The 14819-nt window shown below is 39.7% G+C and overlaps 2 protein-coding genes across 3 annotated transcripts; both read right to left on the bottom strand.

Annotated features, from left to right (window-relative positions):
• Positions 1-916: 916 nt before the first annotated feature.
• LOC137951988 (cholesterol 22-monohydroxylase CYP90B52-like) lies at positions 917-4354 on the bottom strand. Its single transcript, XM_068799020.1, has 8 exons — positions 4009-4354; positions 3579-3903; positions 3329-3481; positions 2622-2873; positions 2428-2523; positions 2223-2301; positions 1991-2097; positions 917-1354 (listed from the first exon to the last, which is right to left on the bottom strand). Exons 1-8 carry the CDS (start codon positions 4209-4211, stop codon positions 1121-1123), a joined length of 1449 nt encoding a protein of 482 aa, XP_068655121.1. The 5' UTR covers positions 4212-4354; the 3' UTR covers positions 917-1120.
• Positions 4355-10027: 5673 nt separating this feature from the next.
• LOC137951913 (pentatricopeptide repeat-containing protein At1g10270-like) lies at positions 10028-14765 on the bottom strand. 2 transcript variants are annotated; one of them, XM_068798895.1, is made up of 2 exons: positions 13016-14765; positions 10028-10252 (listed from the first exon to the last, which is right to left on the bottom strand). In XM_068798895.1, exon 1 carries the CDS (start codon positions 14741-14743, stop codon positions 13088-13090), a length of 1656 nt encoding a protein of 551 aa, XP_068654996.1. In that variant the 5' UTR covers positions 14744-14765; the 3' UTR covers positions 10028-10252; positions 13016-13087. The 2 variants fall into 2 exon arrangements, with proteins under 2 accessions (XP_068654996.1, XP_068654997.1); XM_068798896.1 differs by having other exon boundaries at positions 10223-10247.
• Positions 14766-14819: the final 54 nt, after the last annotated feature.

The raw sequence follows: 14819 nt of genomic DNA, 5'->3' as shown, positions 1-14819 counted from the left end.
GAGTATCTTGTGGCACAGACAACGGTGGACTGACAGCCCCAGCTTCGTCCAGCTTTCACGTGTGGAGGAGACAAAGAAAGAAATATAGCTCTGGAAAAATAATGCAGCTGAAGTACTACTCTGAAAAACGATGACCACGGTTTCTTCGTTTCTCGTTACTCTGTAGAAGCACTTGCAAGAGCTTCCATGGGATTGACAGCTCAAAACAACCTTTGTCATGCTGCACCAGTAAACCTCCCCATGAACAGGACAAAAGAAAGAAAGAAAAATCAAGAATTAAGGTAACAAATCATTTTGTCTTTTCATACCAAACTTCTTTTCCGTCATATGTAGTCCACAGCCCTGAGTACATAAACCAGACAAAGCGGAGGGAGGAGCGAGATTCACGGCAAAGAAGGAAAAAACGTACGAGCACACGGCCCTTTTGTATCTTCCTCCCTTCTGAGGAAAGTGAGAGAGGAAAATATCTATTTTACTGGTCACCGGTAGCTTACAGACAGTCGATCTTACCCAAGCCATGGCTTGACGAAAGCGGAAAGCTATAGAAAGAAGAAAACAAGAAAGGGAAGACGGTGGGCCGTGTTCGTATACAGTACTACTGGTTGTGCTTTTTCTTCTTTGTCTTGCAGATATGATCATCCCGTGGATGTTCTAAGCTCCGAACAAGACAACCACTGTTGATCGATAGAGTCTGGAAAGAAAATGAGTGAGCTGCAGTACTCACCGCACAGCCTGCGACCTATCCGTAACGAGTGGCCATTACTTCACGTAGGAAGAAACTTAGATATTTCCCTACCACTTTCACTTCTCTTCCATCGTCTTCGTCAGGGCATCTATTTTGCTTTTTGCTTTTATTCCTTTCTTTCTGCCTTTCTCTGTACTTCATACTGTGAAAATATGAAGCCATTATTTTCCATTGAAACTGATGTGTATACATGAAGGTGTTACAATCAATGATCCCTCGAGACGTGGGGATTGGATTATTAGAAAGGGAGGAGGAATAAATATACAACAATAAACGCGGGGATTGTAATATCGATAATAATATACATGAAAAGGAAAGGCGATTCATTCGACTGCAGATAAACATCTAATCTACACCGTGAGGTGCTTCCGAGTGTCACTTGTGGATATTGGTCTGCAGCAATAGTTTGATGGGAAGGCCTTTGGGGAAGTCGACGAAGGGGAAAACCAGGGGCTCGTCGGCTTCGGCCGATTCCCACCTGTAATTCAATGTGAGGTGGTGAAGAAAAACCGCCATTTCCAACTTGGCCAGCTCCGACCCCGCACACAGCCGTGAACCGCCGCCGAATGGCATGAAGCTTGTGCTCGTCGCTGCTGTGCTACTCCCCTTCTGCAAATCATCAAGGCAACAACAGACGATCATTAATTAGTTCCTTATTTGCAGTCTATTTCTGAGTTGAATTAATCGACCCTTTCTGCTACTTTCAACGCTATCTCAATCCTCAGCAATGGATATGCCGACGAGTACTCCATTACCTGACGCCGGTGACCACTCGTTCTTGGATGGAGACAGGACAGTCTCACAAATGGTTCACTTCTGGCCAAGACGGCCAAACCTGCCTGGGCTTCAGAAGGGAACGCGCCCATGGCCATTAATAAAGTAGGTTTCCCTTAAAAGTAAAACATTCTTTTTGAAAGTTCAACTAGATATTTATTTATTTATTTTACAACTATTTTTTGTTAGTTTTAAGTATTTAAAATTGAAAAAAAAATCACGAAAGAGGAGAAAAAAAAAAGGGCTAAAAACATGCATGCACGTGCATGTGAACCCACATGGCTTTCAATCATCTGCAACTGCCAACCCATCACTTCTGGCTTTCATGTCTCGATCACACTAAAACTAAACAAAAGGAAGACGCAGACACTGATTTAAAATTTAAATGGATCTTCCCCCAGCAAAGATAGAATCCATCTCTTTTGTTTTTTCGAAATTAGTTAATGGAACTCTAATCGATCAGTATTTAACCTGCCATCTCCAGGGATTGAATTGTTGAGGCTCTTCGTAGATCGAAGGATCCAAATGAACAGAGGTGAACACCGGAAGAACTTTCCACCCAGAAGGAATCTCGAAATCTGGAAGCAAGTTAAGAATGAAATGGAAAAATAAATAAATAAAAAGTTTTGGGAAAGGGATGTATGGTAAGAAAATGGCAAAAGCCGATTAAGTATTAAGAATTAAGATACGATCATCCTCTTACCTCCGAATCGAATATCTTTAATAGCTTTGCGATGCACGAATCTAACGACGTTGCCCAGTCTGAGTGTCTCGTTGATGACCTGCAAGAGGAGATGGGAATGGTTTTCGTTGGTGCATGCTCAGTAAAGAGACAAGCAGATAATGGTAGCAGGAAGCAGTTTAATAATGGAGAGAGCAAGTTAAGCGTTTAAAAAAGGAAAGCTTACGCATTGGGTGAACTCCATTTGTTTGTAGTCATCCCAAGTGAGCGCCGTCTGATCTCCTGTTTCCTTCTTCGTTTGGACAATTCGAAGGTGCTCCTCCTGAAACATTTCACCAGACCTGATGTTTAGCCAGAAATTTCATTTCATTGTTGATATTAAGTGAAGAAATGTTGTAGCTAACGTAATGTCATCTTTACCCGCAGTTGCTGGACTGCCTCGGGACAGCCTTCCAGGAAGTAGATAGCTAGAGCAATGGCTACTGAGGAGGTTTCATGGCCAGCAAAGAGTAAGCTCAGTATCAGATCAAGAATCTGTTCGTTTGAGAGATCGGATTGCTTCAGAACCCATCCCAGAAGATCATCTTCCTCGACATTCCTGCGGTCCCCATTTGAGTTCTGGAGTCTCTCTTCCAATTTCCGCTCGATAACTTTAAGAATGGTCGATCTCGACTGTGAGAACAAATTGGAGAAAAATGAGAAAGATTAATTCACACAAACACCATGTTTGTAAAAATTAGCCAATTCTCTCTCTTTCCCACTTCAGATATGCTGGTCCTAGTTAGTAAATTTGTTTCTGTGAGGAAAGAACTGATGCTGGCGGAAAAAAAATGACGAATTTTTTCAAGAAGGTAAACTGGATCATATAAAAACTGTAGAAACTCGAAAGAAAAGAGGTCAAAAGTCGTTCATATGGAGATATCTACGGAATACTGATCTTTCTTAACTATGATGATTTTAATTGTCTTTTTCTTTTTAAGGAAGACGGAAAATCAAGTAGAGTGGAGCAGTTGATTTGTTATTAATAGAACAAACACGGGTTCATCAGAAGAGAATAATGAAATAGATAAAACTCACAAAGGAAAATTCAAAAAGGTTGAAAGCCTGAAATAATATCAGTTTCGTACCTGTAAAGCTTTTCTGTACGCCGTGCCTGGTAAATTAAGAGGAGGAGACACCACTCCTTTCATGAAGGTGATGTACTCCTTTTTAAGATTCTCAGTTTCAGGCCTCCCGGGGTCCATGCTCATGATATGTTTGGCCATGAAATTGAAAGTAAACTGCACGGTTTGTGTTAGTTCTACAATCGGGGATGAATGATTCCGCTCAACAGAAAGAACAAGGAAAAAATCTAATTGATGTAACTCTTTCTTTCACCTTCTTCGCTTCTTCTTGAGCGGAAACGAGAGAATTGTCCTTCCAAGAGCTGAGAACAAGGAGAGTATGCCTCTCCACTTCCGCCAACAAATGGGTCCGAAGCCTAGCATTACTCATGAAGTTGAGAGATATCGTCCTCATGTTCCGATGCATGTCCCCCACCAAGACTAACATGGACCATTTCCCCAAAATCCCACCAATGCTTCTCGGGTAGCTACACTCGAACAGTCGCCCTTCGTTCTGCAGTATAAAGCGATTGAACCCTGCATCCGCCGATATAATCGTTGGCTCGCCGAACAAATTGGACCTGTAGATCTTGCCGTACCTGCCAATCCGATTCGAATTTCAACTCGGTAAGCAAAATAACATCATGGGATTTCTAAATCTTTACTGTAAGTTGTCGCCAACTTTGGCAGCAGAAATGATTTACCTCGACATATGCTCCTTCATAAATCCACCCATGGACATGGCCGAATGAGGCTTCAGATAAGCAATCGTTTCTCCTAGGAAGGGCCAACCCATGTTTCCGGGAGGAAGTTTGAAGCTTATCTTCTTCCTTCTGTTTAAACTCCAGATAAAGAAGAAGACGATAACTGGAGGGGAAAGCAGGAGAAGAAGCTCAAATCCGGACATTAGAGGAAATTGATTAAAAAAACTCGAGAGTACACTTCGTCCCTGTCCTAACTCTGGGCTTTTTTATCCGAGAGGCAACAGGGTGACCTCTCTTCTGGAAGCTCTTTCCACTGAAAAGAAGTCTGTATTTTGCTCGACTTTGAGAGAATGATTGGAAGACAAAGAGTGAAGAAGCTCTGCAGAAGCTAGGCGGCTTTTTAAAGCTTCTTTTCCTCCCGGGACGACAGTGATGCTTGATTATCGAAAACCAATCCAGATTAAAGCCCTCATACTAGCTTCAAATTACAACAGATCAACGGCGCTCCATCAATTTTTCATGGGTATTTTGGTAAGTTCACAAGAGCTGAGTCCCATTTGTCCTTTTGTGCACTCCGTTCCGTTCGTCCGTTCTGTTGGGCATCCAACGAGCAAGAAGCAGTTCATCCGTACAAACATTCGACGACCACGCGAGACAGACGGTGAGGTTCATTAACTCTTTATCTCAGTATTTCTCCGCTTCTCCCTTATACCTTCTCGCGATATGAGAATATCAAACATCTCGGCCGTTCCAGTTTTTTTATTCTTTCTTGTTATCTCTGCCTCCGGTGGGTAAGATACGCCTCCGGCACATCATTAGTTAGTTAATTATTTAATTAAAATAAGATTAAAATAATTAATCTTTTAAAATTAGTTTATTTTATCGTTTAATCTGTTTTCAAAAGCTATTAATAAATCAAAATTTCTAATTCCACATGAGTTTTTCATATGACTTGCATCCAACTTAGATGCCATGTCACCTTTTGTTTCCCATTCTTTTCGAGACTATAATGTATTTAGAGGAACGTAAAATTGTAATCTCACTCTCTTAGTCATAATCTTGACTTTTGTTGTTTGTTAAATGCGGAAAACTATCTTACTCAAGAGAGGTGAATCGGAATTACCTCTGACACCTCCACCCCGCCCTTTATCGCTCCCTGTGGGATTCGAAGGCAGGACATGGTGTGTTCGGATAGGAATCGTGTTAAGAGGCTGACCAATATAACTCAAACGCTTAGTTGGTTAAATGTAGAAAGCCATCCTACTCAAGAGAGGTGGACCAGAACCATCTCCGACAGACACAAATACAAGAAAATCGATCAGAGAGAAACCTCTTCAATAGGAAATTTGTCATAAAAGGAAAATTGAATTTTCCGTCATTTTGCTTTCCTATGATGGTAAAAAAAAAAGTCCCTTAGTTTTGGGAAAATCTTTATTTTTTATCGTTTAAGATATATATGTTACATGGTCTTATTTGAAGTTAATTTTAAATTAAAGCAAATACATAGGAAAAATACAAAGCCTCTTTCATTAGTTATCAATAGAGTAGAAATCAGGGAAAGTATGGATTCTAAATCAAAGTAATTGGGAGTGTTCTAACAATTAAAAAATGAAGTAGGTTAGATTAGTTGAGACTTGAGGAGTGCCTGTAAAAATCAAAAACAACTTCTTCTTGTTCTCTTTATAATTGTTATTACCTATTTAGAATTGTAATTTAATACAAATATTTCACATCTCAAGCAACCAAAATTTAAAATAATTAATGACAACTTCGCTTCTAAGTATGGTTAAGCTTGTGAAATGCGAGACGTGACAAGTAACAAGACCCAAATCTCTCATAATCTAAACTAGTTTAATTAATATAACTAAGCAGTTGACCTTTGTTTTTGTGGTACATAGATTCTCTTCCTCAATGTAGGGCAGGGATGAGCTTTGGGGAAAAAAAAATTTCATGAAGGTTCTAGTCGAGGTTTTACCAAACCTAATCCTAACCCGACCAAACTTTGACCCTAACCCAACTTAAATAACTTATATGTCAATTTTTAAAAATTACAATCACATATATTTTAAAATAAAAAAGACTATCTCCTTAATTTTTTGGTATATATTTTACATAAATTCATTTAAAAAAATTTAAATACTAAATAAATAATAGATTGTGTCATAGGCTAAAACGGGGATGGGTCGGGCATATAGAGACTGGACAAGGATGGAGATCAAGTCAGGGTAGAAGTTGCAAAGGGAGAGATTATTCCAAGTCGGGGTTCAAATTAAAAAAATAAAAAAACTTGAATAATAATAATAATAATAATTAAAAATTAATAATAATTTTATTAAGCCTAAATCTGAAATATATTAATTAATCTCCAAAAGGAGGGTTACTAGACGTATTAGATAACTAATTATGCAATTAAAAATCACTTGAGTGGCACGACAAAAAAAGGGTCAAATGTTCTGCTTATACATAATCATATCTAACAAGCCATTACCATCACCAGGTTTAGTGTATTGGTTGTCCGATAAGCTCACACAAAATGTCCGATACATATCGACCGATACGAGCAAGCCTGATCATGTGGGTTCCCAGAAACTTGGTCAACTGTCTCATCTGTTCTTGGGGGGAAAGGCTGATGGATTGATGTGAAGTGAATCGTAACACGTGGGAATGAGACGTGGGAATTGATGGTCCGACTCGTTTGTCGATCGGACCCCCAAGTCACCGATCTAGCCGACGACATTGACCCAGTCACTTCACAAGATGAAGGGAATCTTCGATTCCCGATCGAGGCCTTGTTCTTGTTCACCAAACATAATTAATGCTCATTAGTGGGAAATAAAATAATGAACTCGGTGTAGCACAAGCTGACTCACTTGGATTCGGACTTGATTTGATAAGACCCCGGACCCCGCATTATGGATGTCTAACTCGGTCGGAATCGATTTGACCCAGTTTTCATCATTTTATCATAATTTTGATTGAATCAGTTGTGGTGTCTGACTTGATAAGACCTTCCATAATGCTATCTAACTCCGTCTTAGTTACCTCACTGAGTCATCTCTCCTTATTGACTCGGCCAAAAACCATTTATCCCTTACGTGATCCAATTCGAGTAATGAGAAAAAAAAAACGGAATTAATAACCCTAATAAAAAATCAACTGAGTGGATCAAATATTTGAAGTTCATTGACTCACACTGCACCATGTCACCCATAGAATTGTAACTCGATACCAAGCCCCCGACTCAACCCAAGATTTGTGTCAAATTTTTTATTTCGAGTTAAAATTTTTAAACTCGTATGTATTGTTTAGTAAAAAATAATACTTCAATTACGATCTTGATTTCTCATTCACACCATCGGCTTAAATAGCCGTTTTACAGAATATATATAGAAGAATTTGAGTGATTAACGGGATTACCGGATTTACAAAATATTTACATGATTTCTCCTTAAGTGAAGAAATCTCGGAGTGAATCTTAACATGTTTTAGTTTTGAATTCGCAAATTAGAATAAAATGAGTTAAACCCCTTATTCTAAAGCGTTCTTATTCACGTGTTATTAATAAAACAGATAACAACAACAACAACAGCAACAACAACTTGTAATGGGTGATCAACCAGCCGGTCATCACTCGGTTGAGGATTCATTTTTAAAAGATAATCGAGCAAATGATTACTAATTAGTAGCATTTCGTCACTATAATCTAAATTAAAAAATTAAATCTAATAATGCTACAAAGCTCGGCAACCCTGGCAAACGGGCCCGTGACAGCGAGCTACCCGTATCTTATTAATTAATCATCTAATCTATATCTCTTTAATTATAAAACCAACGGCATTTCCTATAAACTAATACTGTCTGATTTCCGTTACAACTACTGTAACGGCATGTATCAGTTTTTCGCGATATGTCATCAGTAACTCGTCGGTTTGTCGTCTCGCGAGAACACGCACTTCCCAAATCGTAATAGCGGCTCCACGTGTTTGTCCATGATTGGTAGCTAAGAGCGGCTTTATCCGCCGAAATTAACTGGAAAAAAGGCGAAAGGAGAAAAAAAAAAAAAAAAGGGTGGGGCCTGGTAATAAAGGAAAAAGGAGTGGAAGAGATGGGAGGAAGAGAGGCCGCCCACCCGTGCGGCTGGTCCGCCCACGTGTCGCTCCAATCATTGTCCCCATGCGGCTTCATATTCCTTCCCCACTCCGCGGTCCATGGTCCTGCACGCTCCTTCATTCCCTACTCCCGCCCCGCACGTGCTCTCCCTCTCTTTCTAATTTTAATCTTAATCTTCTTCGGCGCCGCGGCTCCTCGTCCACTCTTGGTTGGCTCTTCCCGCTTTTAAATTAATTATTTGTGAAGGTCGGCACGGGTCGATATTCGAACCCGCCCGGGCTTTGTTAGAGATGGCCTTCGTCCCTCACCCTCTAGGGTATGCATTTAATAAATACATATTATTTATCAAATCTCAATTTAAATGAATATATAAATAATAATACATAATAAATCATTCTATATATTATATCATTTCAAATTTATTATTTTTCATCTCCTAATCCATGAACTTGGCTTGTATCACATGTAGTCCAAGGTCAATTGAACCCAGACTCGACCTATGCTAAAGTTGCACCCAATTTTTTTTTCCATGGCATTTTTTTCGTACACTTTTTTATTGGCACAACATATGTATTAATTGAAACTTTACTGACATATTTTAAATTTTATGAACCATTTTTCTTATTTTAAACAAAAAAATTAAAGAATTATCCATTTCCTAGTACAATTACCACCTACCAAGTACCAAACATTGAAGAAGGGCTTAGAATGCAGACCACCGGGTCGGACCGGTCATGACGATTTGTCAAAATTAGGAGTGGGTCATCTGCAATGCTCGATGTTCCCTTCCTCGCAGACCGCGTACAGAGAAATAGATTTACGTCCCTCATAGGAAAAGATTTCTGATGTTACGTTTAATCGAATCATCGCCAATACATGATGGATCCAACGTTTTACCTAACACTTGCTCTCAATTCTGAATCGACGTTTCGATACTGCTCTTCCCTTTCTTCGGGGAGGGGGGAGGGGGCAGGGGGGTACCCTTAAATCGTTTCCTCGCCGATGGAACAGTCTAAGTCCACTCATTTGGAGTTTCGATCATTCCAACTGAGCTTATGTTAAAGGCTGATAGATAAACGCAAAGGTGAGAAGACTCCATCACCCAGGATATCTAAGTAGCGTTTGATCGGATCGGATAGGATTGGATCAGGTTGGGTCGGGTCGGGACAGTTCATGGGACCTCGATGCTAGGAATCGCATGGGCATTCTGCAAACATTGATTACTTGAAGCGATCAGCTTTATCTTCTTTCCTTTTCTCCGTTTTTTCTTTTGGAAGAAAAACGGAACCCTTCCATGAACAAAAAGCCTAAAGGAGAGGACAGGTTACTGTCATTCACATGGAAAGGCATTTTTAAGAATGAGGATTAGGAGATAAAGACTAGGCACACCTATGTTTAAATATTTCTTCAACCTCTGCACATAATTGAGGTTACAGATAATGGATTACATCAGAGTTCATTGAGCATTTCCACTTTCATCACCATATGAGTGATCTTCACCCGAAAAGGGTTACAGAGAGGCTTGAATGAGAGGAAAGAACTGGAGATGGACATTTACCTACCCAATTATAACAAATGACTTTGACATTCTTTTCATCTTTCCCAGGAATACCACTCTTCTACTCAATGGCCATGATTGTGGTTCAAATGGATCAGATCCAAGCTGCATTTAGTATAAGTTGCTTTTGACTCACAGCCCAATAATGCAGAGGATATAAAACATGTGTGGTCATGGAATTAAGAAAGAGAGTTCAGGCCTCAAGGAAAAAGGTGTTAGTTGTCGTCTGGTTCTTTTCTTTGTCCTCTTCTATGGCCAAAGTAATTAAAAGTAAAAGACCAATTGCAGCATCGCTTGACTCTTCAATGGATATTCATAGTTTGTATTTAATGTGGCACTACTGAAGGGAAGTGTGGTGTGGGGTAAACTGGACTAATGTATGAATCGCTTGAAGAAAGTACAAACATATAAAAAATCATTCAGATACAACATCAGATTCCATGGTTGGCTAAGAGATTGTGAAACCCATTTGAAGAACAGTTGAAATCTCAATTCTCAAGTATTGGGAGGTCCTCAAAGCTATAAGATAATGTTGAGAAGAGTAAACCCTTCTGGACATTGGGCAGCTCTTCTGTGCTGCAAAAAAAACTGTTTAGTGAGACACCTCAGGTTACCAACCAACACCACTTATTCAAACAGCTTTGGAATTGGGAAAAGAGATTGTTTGTGAATTCAAAGGAGAAGAAGTTCTAAAGACCACAACCAGAATTATTGGTGTCCACATGCCTCTAAAAGAGTAAACATGCAAGAGTCCATGGTCCAACAAGAATGCCCTTTTTTTTCAAGAGTAAACATGCTTGAGGCCACACCAGAGCCATGGAAAGAAAGACTAGTTTACAGCTTTCTACTCTCCTCCAGGGCATGGAGTTGAATGTTAAACTCAACTCCAAGTCAGCCATGTGCTGTGAAACACCATTAACAAAATAGACAAAGATGAAGACACAGTGAGTATAGGAAAACAAATGTGGTTCTCACATGCCCATGATTGGATTTCCCAGGTGCTTTATGTGAGCGTCAGAATTCAATACATTCTTTAGATGCTTTTTATTATTATTATTATTATTCTTCACATGCTTTGGGCTGATATGGTAACTTATACACTGGACTTGCACAATTCCCCTGAGCTCATCGTCTTGTAAAATATAAAAAATGATATGTCTTCCTTTCTTGAGTTTCCTGGTTGTTCTTGTTTTCTCTCAATCAAAGTTAAGAATGTCCCAAATTTATTTCAGTTTTGTGGCCCACTGTTGGTTCACTCTTCTCATGTCAGGTTCTCTCTTTATGCTTAGGATGTGTAGTGGAGTGTTAGCAACTAAACAGCCCCACTGTTTTATGCCCCAATACATGTTTAACACATCGTAGTTGGGCTGCTTAAGTGTCCGAGGAAAACAAATCTAAGAAAAGGAGAGTAGACATCATATATCAAAACTTCTACAGTATATCTAACATATCAAAGCTAGAATAGGCATCACAGAAAAAAAAAAAAACAGAGATAAAATATGGTATCATATCCAAATCTAATGGACATTAGGGCAGTCAACGAAAGAGTATCATGTTAGGGCAATCAAGGTATCCAAACATTATACAGAATCAAATTCAGGTTAGGACTGTCAGTGGACCTACATGTTATTCCGGTCCGAACTCAATTTCTTGGATAATAAGACTTAATTGGGTATTATATAAAGGATTCAATAAGTTACCAGATTAGAAGCCAAATTCAGGTTCAATAAATATCTAATCCACATTTCACCCATTAAATCCCCACTCCTTTCATTACTTTTTCCCTGTTTCTACATCTCCCATATTTCCAAAGAGGGTTCTGATAGTGCAATATTGAGTCCATTTACAGTGCATTCTGTTGTCAACTACTCTTTTTTTCTAAAATAGCATCATATGATTGGGCACATCTAGATTATTTTTAAATCAATTGACTTGCCATGATCACTATAGCTTAAATACACGATCCTGTGTTAAAAAGATTATATGAACAAATGAAAAAATTAACATCTTGCATCACAGTTTGCCAAAGAACATCACATTACTGCTTCAAAAAGGGATACTAAATGAGAATCCAGGCTTCCCCACTAGTCATGCACAGATTAATGTAAGAGCATGAAGCAGTAAATACAAAATATGGAGTGATCTAACCGTTCAATGCTGAAAAAGAAAGAACAGTTCAATACATATTGGAGATGATAAAATTTCTGAGAAAGAACAGTTCAATACATATTGGAGATGATAAAATTTCTGAGAAAGAACAGTTCAATACATATTGGAGATGATAAAATTTCTGACCAGAAATTTCTGAGAAATTTAAACCTTCATTGTAATTTTGTATATCTAAAGAGCAGTGAAGTGTTAGCACCTGCAAATTATCCTCAAATTTTGCTGCAAAACAATTCAACCAGCACTAGACATTTCTAAAATAAAGAAATTATATATGGAAAAAATCATTCTGATACGACAAGTGATTAGATCTTCTTCAAAGTTGCATGAAAAGTCAGCTAAAAGATAAGGACAAATGGAAAAAGCTGTAAGCATAGAATCCGATCTGAAATAAATGAGAGGAAAGCTAAAAATCCTGGAGAGAGGTCCATCCATTAACAAGAAACAGGAACATAAATGAGTATTAGAAGCTCTTACATACTACCTAGGAGGTCTACTAAGCAGCCCCTATAGATTGGTTAAGATTTGGTCACTGAGACCATATGGGTCCTTTATGCATCAAAGAGACAGTAAACCATTCATGTGCACTGTCCTTCAAAAACTCAATCTAGTGAAAAATGGACCAAATAGTATTCTTTTCTAGTTCCCACATTGATGCATATTGCCCCTCATTATCCAAATAGTGACAAGCAAAATGTCTGAATTAGAGTTTAGTGGTTCACAGAATAAATAAATTTTGAAGTCTTGAAAACCTAGGAAACTGACATCAATAGAATGTTGAAGATATTTGAAATGATACAGTGCATAAAACACAAAAGAGTACTAGCCTTGAATGCTCGACATTAATCGCAGAACCGAAAAAAGACATGAATGAGTAATTATGACACAAGGAACAACCATTTGGATCAATATCCTTCACCATTATAAAGCAGAAGTAACATTTCTTACTAAATTTATACCTTTTATAAGTTATCAACAGAATAAACTGTTTTTCAAAGAGAGAGGACCGGACTCAAGTAGTGATGCAGCTGAGAAGGATACAAAACAATGAACAACAACTAGTTCGGTATACTTCTAAGAATGAATAATCCCTATCTATTTTTATAACCATTCAGATACAAAGGGAATGAAAAGATGGTAAGATGTGAAGTTTTAAACATATCAAGCTGCTACCTGTTGAAATTGCGGAACAAAAGCAGAAGAATCAGAAGAAGGAACATTGCTGATTTTTTGTTGAAGCACTCTTTATACATCTTTTCTCCAACTGTGCTTATCAAAAGCATTCAATATGGTCTCATGCAATGTGGGACTCAGAGCCACATCATTCTTTGCCATTTCATCCAACAACGTCTGGATTTGGTCTAGCTTACCTTCTTTATAGAGTGCCATAATCAAGCGATCATAACTTGCAAGATCAGGCTTCACCTCTTTTTCTGCCATTCGTCTCAGAACCTCATGTGCCTCCTCAAGACGCTCTCTCTCAACCAATCCACCAATTACCTTGTTGTAAAAGCCTACACTAGCTTTCACCCCTTCCTTCTTGCTTGATGCCAGACTTGTGCCAAAATTGTATAAGGTAGGTTCAATCGTTCCCACAGGCTGGTTAACCATCTTGTTAAAGCACCGGAATGCAGCGTCCACTTTCTCTTCTCTGAAGTAAGCATCAATCAAAAACTCAAAAGTCATTTCAACAGGATTCACTGACTTAGTATACATTTCATCAAGCAGTTTCTCAGCTTCCTCAACCCAACCATCCTCCGCACACAGCTTCCCTATTATGTTATTGTAACATCTTACATCCATTTTGCATGGCGTCCGCCCCGTCTTCTTGAAAATAGCAATGGCCTCCTCAATATTCCTCAACCGGAAGTACTCATTAACCATTAAATTATATGAATCAGTATTGACCCCAATGAAAGCCAAATGTTTATTGGCTGTGAGCATGTGATCAAACAATGCCAAGGCGTCATTCATTTTCCCAAATTTCATCAAAACCACCAGAAGGGTATTACAAGTCACAACATTCAGGTTAAATTGCCGACCGAGAAGTTCTTCATACGAGTCAATAGCTTCCTTTTCCATACCCTTTTGGAAGTAAGCCTCCATCAGAGTCGCATGGACCACCCCATCGTAGACCACACACCGTTCTTTCAACTCGTCAAAGAGTTCTAACGCTTTCCCCATGTTCCCAAGTTTAATGAAGCCGTCCATAAGGGTGTTATACACAATAGAATCGGCAGCATGACCCTTGTTGAGCATCTGCCGGAGGAGGTCCATAGCTTCAGAAATACGGTTAGAATCGACGAGGCCCTTAGTGAGATGGCGGTAGGTGACAGGCGACGGGGGGAAAGATGCGTTCTCCAAGATGTATCGGTAGACATCGAGAGCAGTATCAACGCGGCCAGCGTCACAGTGGATATTAATCAAAATGTTGTAAGAGACTACGTTCGGTATTATATTGGCCTGCCGGAAGAAGAACTGGAAGTGCGCCACGGCATCATCTAGTCGGCGGGCGCGGAACATGGCATCAATGACGGCGTTGCAAGTAAACACAGTTGGGCGGGCGTTGGAGAAAACGGCATGACGAGCTTTAGCAGATGCCGAATCCAGCCCATCGCATCGGATGAGATTCTGGACTTGGTTGTGGAGGTTGAGACGTGGACCCGTGAGGGAGGAGGTAGTCTCGGGCAGACGCGGGGCATTTGGGCTAGGAAGGTCGTTGGGCGCAGAGCGGGGGGCAGAGGGCGATAGTTCAATTCCGAGCCGGTGCTTCCGCCGGCGGCGCTCGGCGGCCGCTTCTTCCGGCGTGGAGAAGGCAAAAGATCGCGAAAAATTAGACTTTCTTGGGCCTTTCGTTATTGACTGTCGGAGGGAGCCGAGGCTGAGGCGGTAGAACGACATCTTCCCCTGGCTAGTAAATCAAGTCGAGCTCCCCGCTGCAGAAAATATGAAACGTAAACCCTTAAACCCAAGGACA

Source organism: Aristolochia californica, unplaced genomic scaffold (genome assembly GCF_029961685.1).
Source record: "Aristolochia californica isolate CCGP_79_NKW_82.1479 unplaced genomic scaffold, dmAriCali1.0.hap1 SCAF_15, whole genome shotgun sequence".
NCBI lineage: Eukaryota > Viridiplantae > Streptophyta > Magnoliopsida > Piperales > Aristolochiaceae > Aristolochia > Aristolochia californica.
The sequence above is the reverse complement of the archived record's forward strand: the minus strand, read 5'-3'. Positions and strand labels throughout refer to the sequence as shown.

What these genes read in the sequence shown, in the direction of transcription:
- LOC137951988 (XM_068799020.1), bottom strand. Translation starts at nt 4,211, where the DNA reads ATGTCCGGATTTGAGCTTCTTCTCCTGCTTTCCCCTCCAGTTATCGTC. An exon ending in AGGCAGTCCAGCAACTGCGG is followed by an intron (nt 2,524 to 2,621) that starts GTAAAGATGACA and finishes GAAATGTTTCAG; the next exon opens with GAGGAGCACCTTCGAATTGT. An exon ending in AAATGGAGTTCACCCAATGC is followed by an intron (nt 2,302 to 2,427) that starts GTAAGCTTTCCT and finishes CTCCTCTTGCAG; the next exon opens with GTCATCAACGAGACACTCAG.
- LOC137951913 (XM_068798895.1), bottom strand. Translation starts at nt 14,743, where the DNA reads ATGTCGTTCTACCGCCTCAGCCTCGGCTCCCTCCGACAGTCAATAACG.